General features: G+C 46.0%; 2 protein-coding genes across 4 annotated transcripts in view; one reads left to right on the top strand and one right to left on the bottom strand.

Annotated features, from left to right (window-relative positions):
* tpst1 (tyrosylprotein sulfotransferase 1) overlaps positions 1 to 1,525 on the top strand; it is a 29,512-nt gene extending 27,987 nt beyond the window's left edge. For 2 of the 3 annotated variants that reach the window (XM_056610626.1, XM_056610625.1), the window contains exon 7: positions 53 to 1,525. The gene's annotated coding sequence lies outside the window, so the exon portion shown is untranslated. The remainder of the gene's footprint in view (positions 1 to 52) is intronic. The other variant, XM_056610627.1, reaches the window with a different exon arrangement.
* A 2,428-nt stretch (positions 1,526 to 3,953) lies between these two features.
* Positions 3,954 to 25,134, bottom strand: part of sgsm2 (small G protein signaling modulator 2) — a 78,338-nt gene continuing 57,157 nt past the window's right edge. The window contains exons 10-24 of the mRNA XM_056611306.1: positions 24,253 to 24,416; positions 23,688 to 23,820; positions 22,417 to 22,554; positions 18,534 to 18,702; positions 18,131 to 18,195; positions 16,407 to 16,552; positions 13,475 to 13,603; positions 12,122 to 12,304; positions 11,153 to 11,563; positions 8,109 to 8,233; positions 6,757 to 6,839; positions 6,262 to 6,371; positions 5,967 to 6,063; positions 4,737 to 4,904; positions 3,954 to 4,071 (exon numbers count right to left, since the gene is read on the bottom strand). Coding sequence (XP_056467281.1) covers positions 3,986 to 4,071; positions 4,737 to 4,904; positions 5,967 to 6,063; positions 6,262 to 6,371; positions 6,757 to 6,839; positions 8,109 to 8,233; positions 11,153 to 11,563; positions 12,122 to 12,304; positions 13,475 to 13,603; positions 16,407 to 16,552; positions 18,131 to 18,195; positions 18,534 to 18,702; positions 22,417 to 22,554; positions 23,688 to 23,820; positions 24,253 to 24,416 — 2,207 coding nt within the window. The 3' untranslated portion in view covers positions 3,954 to 3,985. The remainder of the gene's footprint in view (positions 4,072 to 4,736; positions 4,905 to 5,966; positions 6,064 to 6,261; positions 6,372 to 6,756; positions 6,840 to 8,108; positions 8,234 to 11,152; positions 11,564 to 12,121; positions 12,305 to 13,474; positions 13,604 to 16,406; positions 16,553 to 18,130; positions 18,196 to 18,533; positions 18,703 to 22,416; positions 22,555 to 23,687; positions 23,821 to 24,252; positions 24,417 to 25,134) is intronic.

Genomic DNA, 25,134 nt, shown 5'->3' with positions numbered 1-25,134 from the left:
CATTGATAGAGGTTTTTTTTTTTTCTCTTTTTTCAAAACATGCTGCTTGTAGGAGGGACATAAGCAAGGACGGACATGCCATGAAAACACCGCCTTGTTCACCGCCTTCCATGGGCCTCTCCCGGCCCCCCTCTCTCCTCTATCTGTCGCTACCGTAAAGCCGGACGAGGACTGTGCTCATCTGGGGTCCTGCTGCTGGCCCTCACCATACTGTCTGCGCAGAACTCTTTGCCTTGGGTGTTGTAGTGTAAAGGAAATGTTTATCACAACAGTGACCACAGAATGTTTTATTTCAGCCCCACGTCATGCTCATCGGAATTACGTTTAGACATTATTAATGTGCTTTATAACAAACCTATGATTCTGTTATGAGGAACTGCAGTGAAGTAAACACTGCAGGATGTATTTATGGAGAAATGTTAGCTTTTTAAAGAGGCATTATCTATTTTAATGTTTAATTTTTTCATGCTTTTGTATCGTGCAATTTAATTGGTACAGTTTAATTATTGACTGTGATAAACGAATGGTTTCAAATAATAACATTGAGTCCATTTCTTTCGTAAACCAAGAACTTATCTTTAAACGAAGTTATCGTCCCAAGATGCAAAATACCAGCAGCTGCAAGAGATGTTCAGGTTGGGTTGGTGAAAAGTGTAAGTTCAAGAATAGAGTGATGGATGAAACATGAAGAGACTATGGGGAAGGAACTGAATCCATGTATACCGTTCACATATGTACAATGTTGGTGCGCAAAGATGATTCTAGCACATAAAAATTTACTTTAAATCTGCACATTCTTTAATTCAACTACAAAACACTTACTGGTATGTTAATGTTAATCATGAATTGGCATGTTTCAAATGTATGTCTTTAAATTGAGTCTGCTGTTATTGTCCCTGTTTGCCAATGCTGTCATTTGAAGTAAGGAGAAACACATAATCGAACAACCCTTTTTAATAATACGTTACATTCAAGGCAAATAATACATCCTTAACAATACATACTCAGCAATGCAAATGTTGGCTGTCTAAATAAATAGCTTTAAAATCTTTGTCAGTGCACAACATTGAGAATTAACACTTAACAGTCAACGTATAACAAAGATTTCGGCACACATTCTGTTGCACAGTATACAACTCAAACTAGTAGGCATTCACAAGAGTGCCATCAAAACAAAAGTAAAAAATAGATCTTAAGATAACTTTTTATGCTTTCTTCTACTGTCCTCATAGAAATATTGGGCTCTTCGGTCGTATTTACAGCGAGAAAGACTTTCGGAGGAGTTCAACATAAACAACATAAAGTACACATATAGAATCTAAGATCACCATATATATATTTTTCAAAAATATTGTACACACATAGTAAACAGTCAGTCTTCAAGATGCAGTATTAAATTGCACGTTGTCGTCATGCCACAGAGGGGGCTATAATCAAGGCTTTGGTACACAACATCCTGATTGGAAGAAAGTCCAGCCCCATTTCCACCACGTTACATTCTGTCTCCGGAGGTCCCAGTAGCAGAACCGGGTCTGGGACAGGCAGGGGTGGGGGGGGGGGAACACAACACGCTATAGTGGGGCTGGCGGTGGGGGGTTTCCACCAGGAGCTCGTCTCCTGGAATCTAGATGCGCTCAGCCCAGTGGAACCCGAGGGAGAGCCGGAGGAATACAGTACACTCTGCAGGAGGCTGGGGAAGACACTTGGCACTTGAGTCACAGGTGCTGGTCCCATGCTGGATGACCACTTATTATAATATGCAGCTATTGGAGGAGAGGAGGAGGGTGAAGGGGTTAGGGGCTTCCACCAGGTTGGTAAAACCCCTACAGGGCACAGATATAGAAATGCCATGAACGCCATTTGTGCGGTCAGTTCAAAGCCAAAGTGGCAATCCCAAGAGCATGATATACTTTGATACATTGAATAGCCAGCCAAACGATGACTTACCGTGGAATTAAGCAGCTTTTTCTTACAGCAATTTGTCTTTTGAACCCCTGCCAGCGCTGTTGGCATTTGAACTTTAGTATACTTGTCAGAGACACAAGCCTTTTTAAATGTATCTACTTACTTGTTACTTCGATCTCTATTGTCCCGTCTTAGCAATACTGAATAGTGTGGTAGCCACGGCTCAACCCCATGTTTGACCCCTACTCTAAGAGGTGTTCATCCTCTGACATATAATGTAAAAATTGGCCCCATCGTAAATTGTAAAAGCATAATGCTTAAATTGTGCTATTGTAATAAACTGCTATGGTATGCATGTGTGTGTAACACATGTTCACTGTACTGACTGGACATCTGTGAAGTGCAGGTGTGTAAAAAGGATTAAACAGGCTGTAGCATCCTGTGTGCTTTCATAATTGTGCGATATAAGGCCATTTATCTTTCTTTACTGTCCATACTGTTGCCCTAATCAGGAGTTAAATGTGTTGCTACTTGTTGAGTACTATTAAAATTACCCTAAAAGAAACAATTAAAAATATATAGAAAAACTAGGGAAAGACCACAACTGCTTGGAATAGGTGTCAAACATGCTGGACTATTTAGTAGTGAAATAACCGGAAATAGAACAATAAATAGGACAAATCCCTCATGAATACAATTAAAACGGATGGTCGTCTTTCAATGGTTTGGCCTCTTGGGTCCTCCACCATGGGTGCCAATGTGGCAAAGGGCATCACAGGTACTGCCACGTGACCTCCAACTAAAAGTGCAACAAAGTACACTGGGCTGTAAAGGCAACATCTGTTTGATAATGGATTAAAAAAACGGTCAGGAGGACAGCTAAGGGGGAAGAAATCGCATGCATACAAAACCACTTATGAAAAGGTAATTGGCACAGTCCATTTGGTCACAAATGAAAGCTTCTTCGTGGCTAAGTCTTCTGCTTCTCTCACAATGTTATATTCGAGTAGCACACTCTAGTGGCCTCCAGGGACATAGCATGGAGGCCCACGTTTGGAACAAAGTTATTGAATATACGTTTTTTTTCCACTGAGAGGCATGTAATTATAATATTAATCCATTTTATTTGTAACACACTTTAGCTAAAATTCAAAAAGTGCTACAGAGAAAAATGGAATTGAAAGTTTTAAGTTGTCCGTGTGGCGAGAGTCAGGATCTAGGGAAACTTTGCTATACGGCCTCCTTTCCTAAAGCCTGTTGGTGTTTGTATGTGTCTATGTACAAAGGTGTGTTCATGCACACACACAAATTCTGTTTGTGTGTGTGTGTGTGTGTGTGTGTGTGTGTGTGTGTGTGTGTGTGTGTGTGTGTGTGTGTGTGTATTTGTGTGTGAGTGTGCGTGTGTGTGTGTTGGGAGGCAGGTAGGGTGGTGGTGGTGGTTGGGCTAGGGGGTAAGAATGCGCTCACAGTGTGTTCAAGCTCACAAGCATGCAGACGACTCCACACGTCTCGACTGACACCATGGGCATTCCGTTGGCGGGGACAGGAAATGTAAACATATCGAAGCGTCGCCTCGATAGACCTTAGCTTCTGCACTCAGGCAGCAGGGACTCCCATAACTTTGACCACATCGTATTGAAGGGGCAGGAGAGGATACCCTCAAACAGCCGGTTACTCTCTCTCTCTGCATCTCTGTCTCCCTCTCGATTTTCCAGTCTCTTCCCCGCTTCTCACAGGGAGGTCTTGGGAGGCAAGGTGGTGCGGGTGGATGGTGTGTGTGTGTGTGTGTGTGTGTGTGTGTATGTGTGTGTGTGTGTGTGTGTGTGTGTGTGTGTGTGTGTGTCTCTGTCTGTGTCTGTGTGTCTGTGTCTGTTTCTGTGTGTGTGTGTGTGTGTGTGTGTGTGGGCTCATGCAGACCAAATTTACCCCCCGGAGCCCTCCCCGCCCCACCCTACCCCCCACACACACACTCACGCACCACCAGACTTCAATCCCCACCCCCTCCTCCTCCCCCCCAGCACCCTATGTCTGTTCCCCCTCCTCTCCCTGGGGTTGCGTCGCTGTGCTCTTCCCCGAGGCGTCACTTGTCCATCAGCGACTGGACGCGCAGCACCAGCCCCCGAGCCATCCGCAGGATGTGCTGCACGTCGTGCCGCTCCGCCATCTCTATGGGTACACACGGGCAGATACACACACGCAGGCACACACGCAAATACACACACACACACATGTGCATCCAAAGACACGCACGCACAAACACAGACAGACAGTTTTTCAGCACAGTATGTCATACTAAACTTTGGTAAAACGGTCGCCGACCGTCTTCTCTGTGCCAAAAATACAGCTGCTTCGGGTTTTCCTTTGATAGGCGCGTTGAGAGGAGGAGCGGGCGAATCAGCTGTTTGCAAGTGTACCCGCGCACCACTGGCATGAATGAGCGCTATTCCTCTGTGTGTGCGTGTTCGTGTGCGTATGCGTGTGTGAGCGAGAATGTCAGGGAGAAAGAGTGCTATGAGGAGATGAATGAACGGAACGATATTGATATTTAAAAATCGCAAAAAAAAGGAAAAATGAAGCGGAATCAATCTGTGGCGCTCTGTGTTGATTCTGCGGCGCTGCGCCACACATTGGTCTATGGATGGGAAGCACTGTAGAATCTGTGAGAGTGGCTCAAGTGAAAGGCTAGAGGTTTTAGGACCAACACACACACACACACACACACACACACACACACACACACACACACACACACACACACACACACACACACACACACACACACACACACACACACACACACACACACACACACACACGTCGGCCCAGCTCACCGTTGAAGAACTTGATGATGTCGGTGAAGTCCATGTTGTTGTCTCTGATGATCTCCCGGTAGACGGTGACAAGGGCCAGCGCCAGGAACAGGACAAAGTGGCGCGAAGAGATCCTGGGGGCCACCCAGATCACCTCCCACACGGCGAACACGTCCTCGTACAGCAGCTCTGCAGACACACACACACACACACACACACACACACAAGCACACACACACACGCACACGCACACACACACACTCAGAAGCGCGCGCAGACAGACAGACACACACACACACACACACACACACACACACACACACACACACACCAGCCCACACACAAGCACGCAAACACTCCCACACAAGCGTGTATGCCCACAGACACACACAAACACACACACATACACACACAGGTCAAGCAGCTTATTGGAGAGAGACCACGCAGAGCAGGACGGGAGGATGAAGGAGCAGGTGGAAGCCTGACTCAGGTCCGGTTGATTTTGTTATTGAACTGATTTCAATACAACATGGCGACATTAATCATGCAGCGAGGATGGCTGACGAAACGCCTGAAATGTGCCGGCTGCTTGTGAATGAGCTGCAGCTGTTTTGTGAGACCTACACCTACACATCTACTCACAATGTTCTTGCATGAGTGTATGCTGATTTGTGCCATTGACTTTAATGTTGCGGTTACATAATTTTTCGTTCAACCCAATGTTTTTCTGTGTGAATTATTTTTATTTACTTTATTTTTATTTTTATAGATTGCTGTGAAATCTGGCACTTAATGAACGCACTTATTGTATGTTGTCCTGACACTTATAGAACTTATCATTGTGTAGCCCCATATCCTAGTTATCTTTGTTGTATATGGGAATGGGTTAACCTAGCAATTGTAAGTGCTTGGCACTTATTTCTATGAACATCCTTACTGTACCGTCAGCGATATATTGTTCCACCTTCTTCTGACAAATGTACTTATTGTAAGTCGCTTTGGATAAAAGCGTCTGCTTAACGCCCTAAATATGTTAATGTGAATGTAAGTGTAAATAATATTATTGTTTAGAGACCTCTGTGATAATGCCTGTATGTCGATTGCCCAGTTTTTTATGATCCAGGGGGTTTGGCTCAAGCTAAAGTGTAAGCCCCTCGTTTATTCCTTAACAAATCACTTTTAAAGAATGAATGAACGATGGTTGTGTTCTGTGTTCTGTTGCACAGAGTGAACAGCAGATGGTGGGCCCACCTCTCTTGAAGTCCAGCAGGAACCAGCGGTAGCAGAAGTAGAAGTGGGTGTAGTCCCCGTTCTGGTGCATCAGCTCAAACAGCTCTGAGTCCAGGATCTGACAGCACAGGGGGAAACCATGGGTGGGGTCACACGCAGGTCACCTGGTACCGTACGAGGTGCTTTACACACACACACACACACACACACACACACACACACACACACACACACACACACACACACACACACACACACACACACACACACACACACACACACACACACACACACACACACACAGCTATTTCCTCACCTGGATGAGGGACCTCATGTTGGCAAAGTGTGTGTCCATGGCACCGCCGTTTGGAAAGTTCTGACTCATCCTCTTCATTAGCTGAGTGAAGCAGCTGTACGCCAGGCATTCTACACACACGCACACGCACACACACACACACACACACACACACACACACACACACACACACACACACACACACACACACACACACACACGCACAAATGACATGTCAAAGAACTAAAATAAGCAGCCAGTGTCACACTTTTCCCTTAGTTACTTCATGAACACTTTGTCTCGTTCCTGGCACATAGATTGAAGTACATCTGGACTGCAGTAATCTCTCCAGGCCTCGTATTACACAACAACCATGAGCAGCATTCTTCAAACGAAAAACCATTGCTGAAATCTTTAAAGAACCTTTTCGGCTCCCTAACAGTTTATGAGCATATTTAAAGTCTTTGAATAAATGTAGAAAGAAGGCAAACAAGAGAAGCGTTCAGCCGTTCTTACCATCGTCCAAGATGACCAGGAGCGGCGCCAGCAGGTCACACATACCCTGGACATAGCCCACCTCCAGGTGCTCCCAGACGTAGCTGTGAGAGAGCGCAGGGAGCCACGCTTAAAGCACCAGGACAGGCAAACGGTAACACTGACCAACACATGAACACATATAATGGCTTCAGTCCAAGTAGTACTGAGCTATACAGCATGAAGGCTCACTCCTAGTGCAGCCGTAGTGTACAGGGTGTGGACTCCAGCGCCGCATAAGAATCAAACCGAACACGCAGACCTCTGAGGACCTCCGTGCAAAGCTCCTTTTTGAGACAACGGATCTCTGAGGTTCACTTAACGATGTCACACTAAGCCTTGAATGGCATGAATTCATTTAAACTCTTGTTGCTGTGAATGTTTCATGCACCAAACTAATAATACAACTTTCACATCAAGGGGCATTTTGTGTCTTGCGGGAATAGCAAACAAAGGGAAGCGACGTGCAAACAATTCTGGTAAATGTTCGGCTGGACTATGAAAGGTCTACAGACGAGAGGCCCACACTGTATGTGGGATTGCCTTCACTTGGCTTTTCGACTAGTTATATTGACCTCAGAAGCACCAATGTTCTAGCCTGATTAACCCAATCAGAAGGATGTCATAGACATACTTAAAAATAGTTGTCAAACGGTTGTTGGCCATGGATATGCGTCTTTTTGAAATGTGACATTATAATGACGCATATACAAGTAAGACAATGATGTATCTGAATATACAAAAGTGTAAAGACAAGTTTAAAATGAAGGGTTCTAAGAGGAAGAAGTATTTTTTCGTTTGGGTCTGATGTTTACGCTTTCGCTAGGCTCCCCTCCGGCAAGCCTGTCAGCATCGCTCTGGAACACTACCCCATCCCCCCGTCCCCCCCGTCTCCCCCCGAAACCCGTTTCCAGAGGCAGATCACAGAATGACACAACATGTGCCACATTGGCAGAAAGGGCCAGTGAACTCCCCTCTAATGGGGCGTCCACAAATGAACCCAAACATCACCAGTCTGAACCGGGGCTGCAACCAAGAATTACATTCTCTGAGGAATCGTTTAGTATACACAATGTCATAAATAAAAGCCCAGGCCAAGTCACCAGAGTCCACGCAGGGCTAAAGCTAAATTTTATAATGATCAATGGGCAAACTAAAGCATTGAGCTGCAAATGTTTGGTATTTGTACTTGTACTAATTACTTTAAATGATTCATCGATTATCAAAAATATAGTCGGTTCCTTTTTCGATTCAACTGATGGATGGGGGTTTGCAGCCCCATTGCGGAGACATACAGGAGGTCAATGAGCAGTATGGGAGATCTGTTTGTTCACCTGCACATGATGTTGCGCAGTTTCTCCAGGTTGGCGGTGGTGAAGTAGTAGTAGTTGCGGTCGCAGCGCTGGACGTCCTTGTCTATTCTGTGCAGATTGAGGGCAACCGTGTCCAGCAGCTCGATCTGCACATGGAAGACACAAAGAGCTGATGGGTGATGAGGTTTGTTAACACTGAACCAATAGAAGACATTACAGGTACAAAAAACAATGTTTGTGTTGTGGCGGTTGGTAATGTAGTCGAGTATTGAAGGCCCCATCGAACGTAAACGAATAAAGGCAATCACACCGATTTCTTCAAATTCTTTCAATGTACTAAAGATATTCTCAGGAAGTAGAAACTTTCTTATGAATGCTTAGAGATTCTGTAGGGAGTTGTATTGAGCACGATATTATACAACACAACCAAAGAAAACCTTCCCTCTCTCTCTGCTTCCTCTTTATCTACGTTTCTCCAACCTTTTACATGAGTAGCCTTTCACCCCCCCCTTTGATTGACAGCCTCAATGGATTCCCATAACCAATCAGGGAAGAAATCCCTGATCATACAGAGACAGACAGACTCAACTTGAACTCATTTCAATCACTAATAGCTGATCACAAACCAATCATACATCTCTTATATCCTACCTACAGAGCACCTTCAAGAGAATATATCGCCAATCATAACTGATTATTATAATATATTCAGTGGAAAATTCAACCTATAAGGACACCAATTTTCTTTGTGAATGAATAATGTATCTATGGCATGGTTCGAGATTGGCATGGTTCTTTTCAGTTAGTTAGCCTAATGATTTCTCAATGAAAATCAAACCAGCAAATAGGCTAACTGAAATAAAACCATGCCAATCTCTAGGTATGGTTTTCATTTAAGATAGGGTTGTCTATATTTATGCACCCTATATTTTTTTACGATACATTATTCATTCACAAAGAAAATCGGTGTCCTTATAGGTTGGATTTTTACCAATCCTTGTTGTTATTGTCCAATACGTGGGTTGAAAGAAAAAATTGGTTTGGTTTTTCATAATGATAATAATACCCTCTCCCTTCTCTGCTCCATGCCAACCAGCTGGTAATCTGGCTGAGGTGTCTCACTATCATTCCCCAGAGAGGAAGAGCGCGGGCGGGGGAACATGAAGTCACAAGACGGAAATTATTAATATAAGATAATTAGAATTAAATTAAAGGGATACTTCACCCATTCAGAACCGGCGTTCTATCATCATAAAATCGCTATTGTAATATTCAAAAAAAGGTTTTTTTCCCCAAAGTCTAACCCAGTCATCCCGTGGCCCAGCTTTCCTTATCGAATTTGAGATGACGTCAAATGACGCGTTTGACGTCATCTCGGGAGAACTTTGCTTGCCTGCTAGAAGGGCGAGGACTACAAACCACTGGTTCCGCAAATGTGTGAGCCACCCAATAAGGAATGACGGGGGGGGGCGGGAGCTTGCGTACGAGATGTAAACACAATGTCCTCCATGTTTCTTCACCGCAAGAACAAATTTGCAGTGTGAAACAGCGGAAGTGGATTTGGAAAATCTATTGTTAGATTTGGACATTCAGGGCTATTAGTACGAGCCAGAATACAGCCAGGAAGAATTGACACAAATAAAGGGAGAGGCAGCTGCGGCTGCAGCTGACCAAGCCTTGCCTGTTGCCGAGGACGAGGAGCAGGAGTGCGCCGGTTTGCTCTGTTCGCCTATAGACAGTCCCTGTGCTGCAGCGAATTTCAGCGATGCCAGTTTCTTCGAGAATAAATGGCTGAATCTGGCGAGGACGGGGCCATGTGTGCAACCTCTCACCCAGGCTTTACGACTCATCTGAACAGTTTTGTATTGGATACATATTTCCAGACACAGAAAGTGAACTCGAAACGCAAGCCAAAGCCCTCCGGGAGAAACAGACGTCTGAGCATAGAGTAAGTGTTTATTTTTTTACTAACACATTGGCTACAATAGTTTTGAGTCCCGGGGAACGTTACAATGTAGTTATCCGAAAGTAGCCGATCATATTGGCAGAGCATAGGCTACATTACGTTAGCTTGAAGTCTGTGCAATGCTGTATAGGCTACTCAAGGCATCATTTTTATGTTGCTTTGCTAATGTTGTTCTCTTTCTTTCTCAGACAGTATCGGCTTCCTGTGCTGTCCAGGCCACCAGAGCTAATTACCCAGCAAAAGATAAGCAGTACCGTGGCTACCAAGAGACAGTAGATGCTCAAGAGGAGCTGTGACTATTTTGACTCTAGCAAACGCACCCTACATGTTTTATTTTTGTAAATAGTTCAAACAATTCATGTTGGTTGATGTGATTTGTTAACTAACCCAAGTGCTGTTATACAAAAGTAGGCCTACTGTATATGATAAACACTTATTTCAACTGGGGAGAAAATGTTGAGTACAAATACTTGATATGCTGAGCTACTGTAAAAATTAGCAAATGTTTTTATGCTGTACAGTAATATAGAAATGAGGGCAGAAGTCTAAACTAGTCAACGTATCACAGGGATATGTTTACACAAAGTTTGCTCGCGCTAACACTCGCGCTAGGACCATGGGTCCTTCCCCCTCGAAAAGGAAACAGGCGGGTGGTGCAGCGGGTGCAATGCACTGTGGTAGTTTTAGGATTTCTTACTTTTGAGCGAGAGAGACACTTTCTGCCTTTTCTCAGGCTAGGATGAACCGATTTATTTTATTTTTTGCACATTTATAATACATATGATTATTTACTTCATATAACCTTCATATCTCCACCGATGAAGTATCCCTTTAAGGTATAGCCTCTCAGAGATAACTACTAATGTAACATCTACATTGTCACATGATACTAGTATCATGTGCGTGTGTGTGTGTATGCGTGGATGTGTGTGCCTGTGCATGTGTGTATGTGTGCATGTATGTGTATGTGTATGCGCGTGTGCGTGTGTGTGTGTGTGTGTGTGTGTGTGTGTGTGTGTGTGTGTGTGTGTGTGTGTGTGTGTGTGTGTGTGTGTGTGTGTGCGTGCGTGCGTGCATGTGTGTGTGTGTGTACACATACGGTGTAGGAGGAGAGGAAGTGCGGGGTGCACTCGGAGCTGGTCCCCAGTTTGTCCAGCTGGCTGCACAGCCTCTCCTCACTCAGAGACTCCCGACTGGAGCTGCCCTGGCCCTCCTCAGGGGCCCCCCGTCCTCCTCCTCCTCCTCGCCTGGGGCCCTCCTCCCCCCCGGGGCCCTCGTCCTCCATGCTCTGCCCGTCATCGATGCTGGAGAGGATCTGGGAGTGTCCCGAGGCCACAGAGTAGTTCCTGGACGACGGCAGGCCCGAGTCGGGCGAGTCAAACTCCACCAGGGGCCTCTCCTCGGGGCCCAGCGCGGCCGGCGGGACCAGGGTGGTCATACCGGGGGGGCCGTCGCCCCGGCCGGGGGCGTCCGGCCCGCCCAGGTCGGGCTCGTCCACAGACATGAACACCTGTAGGTGTTGGTGTGTTGGCGTGTTGGTAGGGAGACGAGGGGGTTGCTTAGTAACAGGGGGCAAAAGGTCAACTAAGTAGTTAATTTCATTAATTCACCCGTTTTATTTCATGCTTAGATGTAAGGTATACTAGTGGCGGATAACGAGACAGTATGTTTCATGGACTTTGATAGAAATGTTCTATTATATATTATATACATTTTTATGTGATGAGCATCACAATGATATTGGAGATCGATGTCCCTCTGTTAAGCACCCCACATTGTTAAAGAATTGCAGTCTGCAACATCCATTCCGCTTGGAGAACACCCTTTAAGCCAAACTGTAATCAAACTGTAACGTTGTCGCTTAAGTTGTTTGAAGCAGTACTCCCTTTATTTAGAAAATAGCCGAGCATTATGGTTCCCCTTTATATTTGGCTGAGGAGTATATTCTTATATATTGATAAAAAATATATCATTCATAATATTATGCTGCAATTTGCGTCGCACTGCTGGAGTTGACTGGTGGTCAGGTACTCTTAAACTCTGTGTGAGAGATGCGTGTGTTCCCGACCTCGTTGCTGAGGGTGGAGTCTCTGTGGATGAGGCGCAGCACGTGGCTGTCGATGCTGCTGCCCGACGACAGCTTGGCGAAGATGGCCGACTGCACCTCCTTCTCCCGGTGCTTGACGATGACCTCGCAGGCCTTCCACTCCTTCATCACCTGCTGGTAGCGCTCGCTGATCTTCTCGTCCGTCTTCACAGGAGACACACATAGAGAGGAGTGAGCACACATAGAGGAGAGAGAGAGAGCACACAGACACATAGAGAGGAGAGAGAGAGAGAGCACACAGACACATAGAGAAGCGAGAGAGAGAGCACACAGACACAGAGAAGCGAGAGAGAGAGCACACAGACACATAGAGAGGAGAGAGTGCACACAGACACATAGAGAGGAGAGAGAGCACACAGACACATAGAGAGGAGAGAGAGCACACAGACACATAGAGAGGAGAGAGAGCACACAGACACATAGAGAGGAGAGAGAGAGAGCACAGACACATAGAGGAGAGAGAGAGAGCACACAGACACATAGAGGAGAGAGAGAGAGCACACAGACACATAGAGAGGAGAGAGAGCACACAGACACAAAGAGAGGAGAGAGAGAGAGCACACAGACACATAGAGAGGAGAGAGAGAGAGAGAGAGCACAGAGACACATAGAGAGGAGAGAGAGAGAGCACAAAGACACATAGAGGAGAGAGAGAGAGAGCACACAGACACATAGAGGAGAGAGAGAGAGCACACAGACACATAGAGGACGCACAGAGGAGAAACACACCCAGAGGAGAGACACAAAGAGGAGAGACACAAAGAGGAGAGAGCACGCACAGAGGAGAGACACACACAGAGGAGAGAGCAGAGGAGAGACACACACAGAGGAGGGGGCAGAGGGGGTCAGGCGGGAAACTATCGGCAACGGTCACGTTATCCAGGTAAAAAAGGGATTCACACACGCATGCATCCACTCACGCACAATTACCTTATCTCCTACCCTACACATAATACATTATCAAATTTATTACAGAAATGTCTGACACATAAGATACGATGATAAGATAGTACTTTGTTGCTCCCAGGCAGACAATTTTGACCTCACAGCAGAAAGTACAGGAAAAAAGTAGTTGATGAAAATAGATACGAATTGAAAAGAATAAATCCAAATACTGTTCATTCACATATAGCGATGTGAGATGTTAAGAGACACAATTTCACTATGACCACTAAACTGTCCATACAGTTGCAGTTGTGAAATAGTATTGCTTGTGAACCCATGGTACTGGTGCTTCGTGTGGGTCTCACCTGTCCCATGGGTTCACAGTATGGCCTCTGAACCGATGGTACTGCTGCGTCATGTTGGTCTCACCTGGCTCATGTCCTTCTTGGGCATGCCGAACCTGTAGTGCCCCAGGAGGAAGGGCCACACCTCCTTCCTGATCTCCGGCTGAACCCCGCCGTAGTAAACCAGCCGCAGCAGCTCCAGCTCCTTGTAGTTCTACTGGCAGAGAGGGGGAGAGAAAGGGTGAGAGGGAGAGAGGGAGAGATCAGCAAAATATCATACATTATTGTAGTTCAAAAAAATATTATTTCAATGTATTTTAGAGAGGGCAATGGATTGGGCCGTTTCCTTTTATAAACGTGTATTTTTGTATTGTTTATATCTATACATATTTACACACACACACACACACACACACACACACACACACACACACACACACACACACACACACACACACACACACACACACACACACACACTTGTTTCATGCATTGTATTCATTCATTGTAATGCATTTATTTTTATTATCATGCTTTGCAAAACCCTTTTTATTCAAATCTTATGCCAATACAGCTTTGTCAAATAAAAATGAATTGATTGGGAAACAGGGTGACAGAGAGAGAGAGAGAGAGAGAGAGAGAGAGAGAGAGAGAGAGAGAGAGAGAGAGAGAGAGAGAGAGAGAGAGAGAGAGAGAGAGAGAGAGAGAGAGAGAGAGAGAGAGAGAAAGAGAATGAGACTTGGCTAACGCCCTGTGCTACCACATAATTTTGGATAATCACTGAAGGGCCGCTGCTATGTCCTTCTATAATACAATAATAATAATAATAATAATAATAATAATAATAATAATAATAATAATGATACATCAAATAAGGGATACAATGCGTCAGAAGGTTCTCGTCCGACTCCAGAGGGCTATGACGCGTAGTAAATAAGTAAATAAATAAACACATCCACTTCAAGTCCTATATCAGTGTCTTGCAGATGTCGACATATGGATGTGTCAGAATTTTCTCCAGCTTAACAACGAGAAAACTGAAGCGATTTTATTTGGCAACAAAAAGGACAGGCTTGAACTAACGTCACTACTTTCAAACAAAGGACTACAGGTTAAGACCACTGTAAAAAACCTTGGAGTCCAAATTGACAGTGACCTCACTTTTAACAGCCATATCAAGTCAGTTTCTAAATCAGCTTTCTATCATTTAAAAAACATTTCAAAATTAAGGAATCTCATGACAAAATCTGATCTGGAGAAGCTCATTCATGCCTTTATTTCTAGCAAGCTTGACTACTGTAACGGTCTCCTCACAGGCCTACCCAAAAAAAATATCAGGCAGCTCCAGCTGATCCAGAATGCAGCTGCTAGGGTCCTTATGAAAGCTAAGAGGTCAGACCACATTACACCCCTACTAAAAACTTTACACTGGCTCCCTGTCAGTCGAAGAATAGATTTTAAAGTATTGTTGCTTGTTTTTAAATCACTAACTGGAACGGGGCCCACTTATCTCGTAGACCTCCTCCAATACTACACCCCCACTAGACCTCTTAGATCTCAAGACCAACTGTTTTTAACAAAACCAACTGTGAGAACCAAAAGCGGTGAAGCTGCCTTTAGTTTTTATGCTACTCAGCTGTGGAACCAGCTGCCAATTTCAATCAGAACTGCACCCTCTATTGACAGTTTTAAAACCAGTATCAAGACCCATCTATTTTCTGTTGCCTTTTCTTAGACTAATTTTTTTTTTTTTTTTTTTTTTTGTTTAATATGCTCTCCCTTATGCATAACCCTTTATTCACTTTATTTATGTTTTTTATCTGATTTTATGTATTTTAATTTTTATATTTTGTCTTGTCTTCCTTTTATTATGGAAAACACTTAATTGTATTTGTGTAAAGCACTTTGGGTTGCCATTGGCATGAAATGTGCTATATAAATAAAAGTACCTTACCTTACCTTAAATTGACATATTCATCCTATTTAATCCTTTTAACGTTATGGTTGTGCCAACGGTAAAACCCAGACATAAACAAAGCCACAGGAATATGCAGAGCCGTGAGGCTAGACGGCGGATGAGGAAGCGTGTGGGGCTAAAAGAGGAGTGAGTTATGTGAGGAGCAGCGGGGAGAGAGAACATATTAAGATCAATGCGAAGGACAGATGGAGATAGATGAGCACAGTCGCCCAAGATAGCACATCCAGGAAGAGAGTGTAAATTAGTAATGATTTTGCCAGTGAGATTGAAAGTGGATACAAATATAACTCAGGAAGCACCAGAGACCAGCCTAATAACCCTACTGTATTAATAAAAGACCCATATTTAATATATACCTTAAGAGCAGAGTAGTCTGACTACAAGCTGGTATGTTCTGGGTACGATCCCTACTGGAGCCCAGCTCCATGGGCCCTATAGTGACATGACCTCCCTTTACTTCTGGATGCATATGATGGCACAAGCTTTTTTTAGGAACCTTGCTGCATGTATGAATTTTTGTATGTTTCAATGTATGTGAGAGTGTGTGTGTGTGTGTGTGTGTGTGTGTGTGTGTGTGTGTGTGTGTGTGTGTGTGTGTGTGTGTGTGTGTGTGTGTGTGTGTGTGTGTGTGTGTGTGTGTGTGTGTGCGTGTGTGCATGCATGTATTAACTAGAATCTTGGTGAATGTCTTTGTCTTTAGGGTGAAAGCCCACACCAGATGTTCCACTCTGTTGGACGATAAAGTTAATCTTGAGCTGAGGCATCTTCTCAATGAACGATGCACTTGAAAAAGATGACGCAGTGACCATTTATCTCTCCTCTTGACAACCTCTTATGGAGCCACTTCATGATAATAACCTTGCAATAACTCACTTGCTATTGCACCCATTCTACAATGTAAACCCTCTTCTGGTTCTGTGTGCCTCTTCAATGCTAGTGGCTGACGCTACATCTGAAAAACGATGGTTTCAGGGTGACACACGGAATACCGCTAGGGCCATTGACGAGAGTGCAGCTGGTCTCCAGCCGCTCCACCCACCTTGCAGTCCTTCTGGTACTTGCTCCACACCTCCTTGCTCAGGCCTCCGGCCGCCTCGCAGGGCTTGTCCGGGGGCACGATGTTGTGATGGACCAGGGCCGACAGGTGAGTGCGCACCGTGGACAGGTGTCGGCAGTAGGCCAGCCCTGGGGAGACGGGAGGTGGTGTTCAGACACAGATACAACGGCACAGAGCGGAAAGGAGAACGCCCTCACCCTGCTGCACGCAGAAACAAAACTGTGCTGACAAACGGATTCAATGGGTTCATCTACAAATCTATCCCCTGCATCGACTCCAAACAAATGAATCTACATTGCATCTACGATTCATAATACTCCCATTGTGCATGTTTACATATTTAATGTAAATGTAATGTATCATTGGTTTGTAATTGATATCTTTTTTTATTCTACTGCTAGCCTGTACTGTGTACTGTGGGACCCAGATTTCCCGTTTGGGATCAATTATATTATTTAATCCAATTCAAAGCCCTTCTCAAGCTGCCATGTTTTCACGAAGTAATGACCAGACATGCCTCTGCCTGAGAGAGTGGAACCCTTTACCAAAGCAGTGGGGGTGCACGGTATTGACAAAAGATGATTTTGTGAAGTACATAAAGAATTATTCATAACATATCAAAACAACAAGTGTTCTGACAACACAAGGGTTTAAAATATTCATATTGGATCGGTGTCCAATAAATAAAGCCCATGTCAACAGGAAAAATAAGATTTTGCGATTAGAAAGGCCAGATCGGAACACACGTCCGACGACCACCCTCAACACTTGAATACGCACTCTGTGGCCGGATCTGTTCCTTGTAAGATAAAAAGATTTACAATAACGAATGCCAGCCAGGGACGATCCGATATACAGACTGAAAGAAAATTATATCCCAGCGTAGCGCTGCTGTGGTGATGTATTCAAATATTCACATCTCGGTAGCACCTTATGCAGCTTGAACGTCATTGTTTTTGAGGAAGAAATATTTTGGCCATTAAATATCCTGCTCTGAATAAGTGATGAGGCACGCGGATCAGAGATATGATCACCGGTGTGAGTCTCTGTGTGTGTGGCGGTGTTTACCTGCCCACAATGTGGGCCCATCATTGTTGTTAACATTTCCATTTTGTAACATTTAGGGCATTTTGGCCGACGCTAATATCCAAAGAAACAATTCATACACACACTAATGGTGTAGTCACCCATGCAAGGCGCAGCCAGCTCGTCGGGAGCAGTGAAGGTCAGGTGTCTTGCTCAGGGACACCTCGACACTCAACAACGACCTAAGCCTGACCACTTCAGGATGTGCTCTATGTGCTCTAGCCCAATCGGATCACAATGTGAGCAGGATCCGCTCTGGGACCGTCCAGACCTGACCTTTATTGCGTCCTGCCGTGATTGGATGACAAAGGCTGCATTGAAACGACAAGTGTGACCGAGGGCTCTTTCTCTTCTCCCAATCAAAGGTTCACCCCCTTCGGTCGGGGTACGCTCCATAAGGTATGTTTGTTAGTGGACCTGTGCACTCATACTTGCTATTGACAGAGAAAACGGCCAATGAACGTCATTTGATAGCGCTATAAGTCTCGTAGCCAGTTGCGCAGTGTGATATTGCAATATGGGTATTGAGTCAATATATCTTGTCCCGGTAGTCACCACCACGAGGAGAAATCCACGACCCGTCCTCTAGAGACGGTGCATCAATAAAGTGTTATACTCACATCCATAAAAGGCCCGGGAGACAATTTGCCTCTTCATGTTCTGGCAAAGCATCTTCAATGGGATCCTGACAACAAACATACACAAATAAAGTCAGTCACGAGGTGCAGCTGCTGCTCCACTGCCTGCAATCCAAAATGCCCTCCAGTGATTCCATGCAGTCGTGTTTAAAGAAGCATGATACACTAAAACTAAACTGCTGGGACAGCACCATCGCTGGGGAAACACGTCTTATTGCAATTGCTGTTCATGGCTGGCTCAAATCAGTTTCATCTCACGTAAAAATAGGAACTGAGTACAGACAGGAAATAACATTTATGAGGTTTAATAACTGGTTCAGTGATTGGATAGTCTTTAAGCCAAAGCTAAACCCTTTCCATCAAGAGCAGCGGATGAAGAACATACGTGTGTATATCGGAGGTTTCGTGGATACAGGTGCAAGTGGAGTCGAAGGACGTGTTGCTGCCCCCGGTGGAACAGGACAGGCATGACGACAAGTGGCTCGTAAGCTCAGCCTGTTGCCACGACGATGGGCTGCTGCCAAAGGCCTGCATCTCCGATGTATCGCCGTGATCTGAGCCAGAAGGAGGGAAGGTGAGAAGGAAGGGCGAGAGAGATCATGGAAGAGACAAGCGAGAAAGAGAGAGAGAGAGAGAGAGAGAGAGAGAGAGAGAGAGAGAGAGAGAGAGAGAGAGAGAGAGAGAGAGAGAGAGAGAGAGAGAGAGAGAAAGCTAACAAAATGACGAAAATGACCTACACCTCAGTTAGCCAATCTGAAAAACCATACCATTCTGTTGAATTAAGGTCTGGTTTGGATCCTCGACTTTTTTTTTCAGGAGCAAAACATCATGAGACAGGTTCCTCATTCAATGAACAACCGTATTAAATACATGATATGTTTCCAAACTATCAAACTGTCATATTAAGACATCCTCATTTATATGGAGAGAAAAAAAAGGTTATTTACCCATCTTGCAACAAGAGCTGGTATAACAAAGTATATCTTGGAAAGAAAACCCTGTAGGAGTAATGAGGATGAGGAAGACGACATTTGGAAGGCATGTACAGCAGTGCATTCTGGGGGATGGACTGTTACAGGGGATGGAGGGGAGCCATGCTTGTTCCGGGTGCATTCAAAAATGAAGAAGAAAGAAGTTGGTCCGACCAGGAAATGGGCGTATATCCACTCCCTGGTCATTACTATAGTAAGTAGTAATAACCAAGGGCCCGTTAAGAGAGGCAGATATAATAAAACAGGGTGAACAGAGAGAGGGAGTGGGACAAAGAGTAGGAGAGAGAGAGAGAGAAAGAGAAAGAGAAAGAGAAAGAGAAAGAGAAAGAGAGAGAGAGAGAGAGAGAGAGAGAGAGAGAGAGGGTTATAGTATTATAGATAGGATGTTGCTGATGTCCAGGCCATGCACAATGGATGCAGCCAGAACCGTACAAGAAAAAGCCCACACCAAACGACAAAAAAAAACTGACAATGAACAGGCACAGAAAATAAAATAAACAAAAAAACTAACAAAATCATTAATCATTGAGAAAAATAAAACCATTATAGAAATGCTCTTCACCTTAATTCTTCAGGTTGGATCGGATGACCTGTCCTAAATAATATGTAGCTGTGCTTTGGAATCAGACTCACCCACCCCATAGAATTTTTTTTTATAATAATATTAATATTAATGATAATAATAATGTACATTATAATGCACATTATAATTACAAAGCATAAGAAAACGAGTTCAGCCCAAAAGAGGGGCGGGGAGAAGAGCCAGGTGGCGACCCCTTCCCTCTGCACGCTGTACTGCGCTTTACGCCCCTTTTAAAAGCCGCCACGCCTTCAACTGGTGGTGTGTGTGGTCTTATTTAATTTAGTGCGTTGTGGTCGAGTCATACAAGCACTCAAGAGGAGGACTCCCACGCTCACCCACTGCGGAACCCCACAGCAACAAATCAAATCTTGAGGATGGAGAGGGGGAGGGGAGGGGGGGAAGGAGAGGTGGGGGTAATGGTGAGGTTAGTGAAGAATTACAGTGAACAGCATTGCAGCGATTAAAAACAAATAAAAAAAACAAATTAAAAAAATTGCACAGAAGAGAGTTACGCACAAACCAAAATGAACAAAAACGAAAAAATAGAACAAATGTGACGACAAAAGAGGTTATGAGGTATTGGAAAATAATATTCTGTGGAACCAATAAGCCAAACTACAAACCCGTTGTTTGATTAAAAACAACCACAACAATGAAGGAGGTGTTCTTCCCATGCAAAAGTGTCAAGCAGGTTGCATGTGAAGGGGACGGGGACAGAGAGGAGACGTTTGCAGAGAACGCAGCAGAGTAAAGATAATGCAAAGTGAGAAATTAAAAGTAGTGCGTACGTCAGAGCGAAACACCAAAGCAGAACCTAGCCAGCGCATTCACCCAACCCAACAGTGGCGAGGGTGCTTCCAGAGCTGCTATTTTACCTTCCTACAGGGGAGGAACCATCCATAGAGGTACAGTTTATAGACAAGAGGCCCAAACTCGAATGTCTAGCTTCACTCCCGAAGGGGATATTGGGAAGTTTGTGAATCAATGTTGACAGTCCATGGGAAGAGAAAGCTGTATATTTTCACTAAAAGCTGTGCTGATGTCTGAGCCAGGATGTAGGCCTGCTTGTCGACCTCACAGGCCTGTGTCTCCATACTAACAAGTGGATAGAAACCCTTGGTGTTGCAGTGTCAATATTTCTATTCTTCTCACTAGCTGGTATAGGTAGATGAAAGGGAATTCTACAAATCGGACACGCGATATCCCAAGGCTACCACTCAATACTTGAAATCCAATGGAATCAGATGGAAGCACAGGGCCAACTAGGCGATCAAAACATGGGAATCAACCCCAGAACATCCTGACGCACACTCAGGTGTGTAAGACGGTCTGAAAATAACTAGAAAACATGAATGGCCTGGAGCTCAATCTGGCCTCGCTACGTGGCCCCAGGGGTTTCCACGACAACACACACACAGCGACGCACTCTGGGCTATTTTTAGACAGTTGTACGGCGCTGGTACATCAGGTATAACATTCTGTATAACACTCCCCACACACACACACCCACACCCACACACACACACACACACACACACACACACACACACACACACACCCTGCTCCCCCACCTTCCTCTCTGATCGCGCTCCTCTACCTGCTGCTCTGCGTCTCGGACCAGCGGGGGTCCGCGAGCGACGTGGCAACGCAAACTCTGCCACAAGACGTCCCCTTGTGCCGTTGTCTTATCACAGCGCAGCCGTGTCATGCCGCCGTATTAAGCCGTTATCATGTATACTGCTCGGAACACGCACTATTGTCACAGGGTTCATGTACAGTCCACAACACAGTTTGTCTATGATCTTCCGCATATGATTTGTTTGATGCCAGATTCAAGCTCTTTCAAACGTATTCGTCTGGAGATGAATACGCGCACGCCGTCGGGCTCCAGGGGTCTAAGGAAGCCGGCCTGCCAACCCGTGAGAGTGAAACACAACAAGCTCAACCTAAAGACACAAACATCCACCGTTTCGCCGTGCAACAGGGGACATACACACACTGGGGGGGGGTGCGGCGATCTCATAGCACGTGTGCAACACAAACAGTTTCCCACAGGATTCCCCTCAGACGTCCACAGGGCTCGGGCTCCTCTGCGGCAGGGCGTCAACGTCTGCGAGCTGCAGATATCTACAGAAAGGATGGCAAGGGGGTTCGGCCACGCACGTGGGAGCGACTCAAATTCAGGAAGGAATCGAGTTCCGCGTGAGATATGGCCGTCGTTACCGCCGCGGCTCAGACTGTGGTCTCAGGATCGATACGCCGTTGCGTTCTCTCTCTCACGCCACGCACACGCAGACACACACGGCCCCGTGTGATTTCGACCCCCGGATCCACATCCCAACCCCCAGCCACGGTTGTCATGACAACACCTCCTCATTTACACACACACACACACATATACACACACACACATGCACACACCCTACAACTCACTGTTGGGTTACACCGGAGAGAGACGGGGGGCGGGGGTGGGTGTAGAGATTGCAGCCAGGGGGAGGAGGCGGCAGGCGGGCAGTCAGGCTGAGGGTAAGCGGAGGAGCTAGAGGCGGGGGAGGGGTTAGAGACAGGACAGGATGAGGGGAGGGGTGATGGTGGGAGGGGTTATTCAGGATGGCGTGACGCAGGGCATGGGGTTCAGGAGGGTGGGGGTGGGGGGGGGGGGGGGTGGTGTGTTTTTTAAAGGTGATAAAAACCTTTCATGACATTGGGGTCTGTGAGGTTCCGCGAGCAGATCATTGAGAGCATGGCGTGCAGCCTGTCCTCCTCCTCCTCGTCGTCGTCCAGCGACGGCGCGCGACTGCCCGTGGTGTGGTGGTAGTTTATTGTGACCGCTGCCGCCGCCGCCGCCGCCGCGCCCCGGGACAACAGAGAACACGGTTAGAACAGCAGTTACAGCGCCCCCCTGCCCCCCCGCCGGGGGGGACCAGAGGGGTCTATGAGGTCTGACCGGTGTCTCCTTCTCCTGCGCCTTTGTGTTCTTTAAAGGGGGCTGCAGGTCAGATTTAAGGTCTGCCCTTTGAGGGGGGATTGGTTAAGGAAAGACAAAGCCCTCCGTCGGCTGTTAGTGAGGGGAGTCTGTGAGGACGTCTGTCTCAGGTCGGCTGTGCCCGCCTCTCTCTATCAGCCCCTTTATTTATGAGACCACTCCCGGGTCGTTTCTGACCAATCGTGGAATCACTTCCCTGATTGGTTTGGGGAATCCTTCTCGCTTGTCAATCACACACACGGTAGAGACAGCGCTGCTTAATGGCTGAGGAATGTAGGGAAGGAGCAGAGAGGGAGTCGATGCACTGCTGGCTCTTTAGTTTCATAATCCTTCCCTCCTCCGCTCTCTCTCTCTCTATAAAACTTTCTAATCTTACCAACAGCACCTTTGGACAACAAGCGGCTTCTCCCATTGGCCCAGCTGCCATTCAAATGCCTTGTTAATGCCTTGCCTGGCTAAATGAAGGTTTGATAAGACGAATACTAATTTGTTCTCATTTGGATTACTTCTTCGCTGCTACTCGTGGGTGTAGGGTTGGACAGCTTGTGGGTTGCGGGGGGTTGCTCTGTGTGATATAACCGTACAGCTAACCAGAGGGCAGCAAAACACTAGTTTAGTGCAAAGACCAGTCGACGAAATAATGATTCTGGTCTATTTGTACACGGCAGAGCATCATTTTAATGCAAACATCCCTGGTTATTGCAAATGCTTGTCTGCTTTCCTCCCAGGAGAATCCCGCCCAGGGGATTATTGTACCTTTGCTGTGGTTCTGGTACAAAATCATTGAAACATTTTACACATTTGTAGCACGATGATGAGACAGTGTACAACCTTTACCCCTGTCCTTGCACGCGTAATAATTTCATAATTTGTTTACGTTGATAGAATAGTCCCGTCCCCAAACGTTCTCCTTTCAGGGGGGGCTCAGGCCCCTCCCCTGACTCCGCCCCCCTGGCGGGGGACCCTGCTGCTACTCACTGGAGTCCAGCCGGTGTCCCGGGTACACGATGCGGAAGACGTAGTCGGCGGCGGTCTGCTCCTCGCCGCTGAGGTCCTGCTCCAGGAGGCGCGCTGTGCTGCTTCTCTTCTTCAGCTTGGGGAACACCTTGCCCTGCTCCCCGCACACACACACACACACACACACACACACACCGAATACCGGCACGCACACACACACACGGTAAACAGACACACACATACACACGCGTGGTACACAGACACACACACACACGAGGTACACACACACACACCCACACACACACACACACACACACAAACACACACACACACAAGGGACTGTTATTGCCTGCCAACAAATGCATCGCTTTTGTTTGATGATAAGCAATTATAATGGCGACATGGCCCTAAACTGAACAAAATAGTCTGCGTGTGTGTGTTCATGTGCGTGGGCATGTGAATGTGTGAGTGTGTGCATGCATGCGTGTGCGTGCGTGCGTGTGTGAGTGCGTGTGCATGTGTGTGATTGTGTGTGTCTGTGTGTCTGTGTCTGTGTGCATGCGGGTGTGGGTGATTTTCCACAGACCTTGCCTCTCTGGGACCAGAGAGGGGGCTCCAGCTGGCCCTGGGGCAGCAGGCCTGACTCCAGGCAGGACAGGAAGGCCAGCAGGTGGCCCCCGGGGGGGAAGTGGAGGGGCGGCCGCTGGATCCCATCCTGACTGACAAGCACAAGGGTGCCCCCGCAGTCGGCTGCCATGCACACACACACACACACACACACACACACACACACACACACACACACACACACACACACACACACACACACACACACACACACACACACACACACACACACACACACACACACACACACACAAACACATACACACACACACAGACGCAAGGGGCCATGAGAGACGGGCTGGGACATATTTTGGATTGAACTAATATGTGCTAAAGACCCGAGAATAAAGAACTCATATGTATAGATATCAATATATATAGATATCTATATCAATGTATATATATATCTTTATCTATATCTATATCTCTATATATCTATATCTATATATTGAACATATTCATTGATTGTATAACTTTTTAATGGCATTGTTCAGTCCACCGGGATTCATGGATTTCAATCTCTACTTGCAGCACACTCACTGATGTGCTACTCTCTAAACGAGGTCAGTCAGCCAGCGCAGAAAATGAAAGTGATTTAACCAAGGGGGCGGTTGAGTAAACACATGTTTGATATATGAGAAGAAAGGCGGTCGAGAGAGCGGATCACCCGGACAAAAGGCCCGGAACAGAAACACTAAATTGCAATTAACGAGCCCCACTTTCATCTTAGAGAACCCTGTTGAGCCTGAGCCATAAATTAACATTTCATCAAAGGCTACCCATCGGCGTCGTAACGTGATAACAGCTTATTAGCCGCAGTATCACGGCTGACAGCGCTGAA

Source organism: Gadus chalcogrammus, chromosome 16 (genome assembly GCF_026213295.1).
Source record: "Gadus chalcogrammus isolate NIFS_2021 chromosome 16, NIFS_Gcha_1.0, whole genome shotgun sequence".
Lineage (NCBI taxonomy): Eukaryota > Metazoa > Chordata > Actinopteri > Gadiformes > Gadidae > Gadus > Gadus chalcogrammus.
The sequence above is the reverse complement of the archived record's forward strand: the minus strand, read 5'-3'. Positions and strand labels throughout refer to the sequence as shown.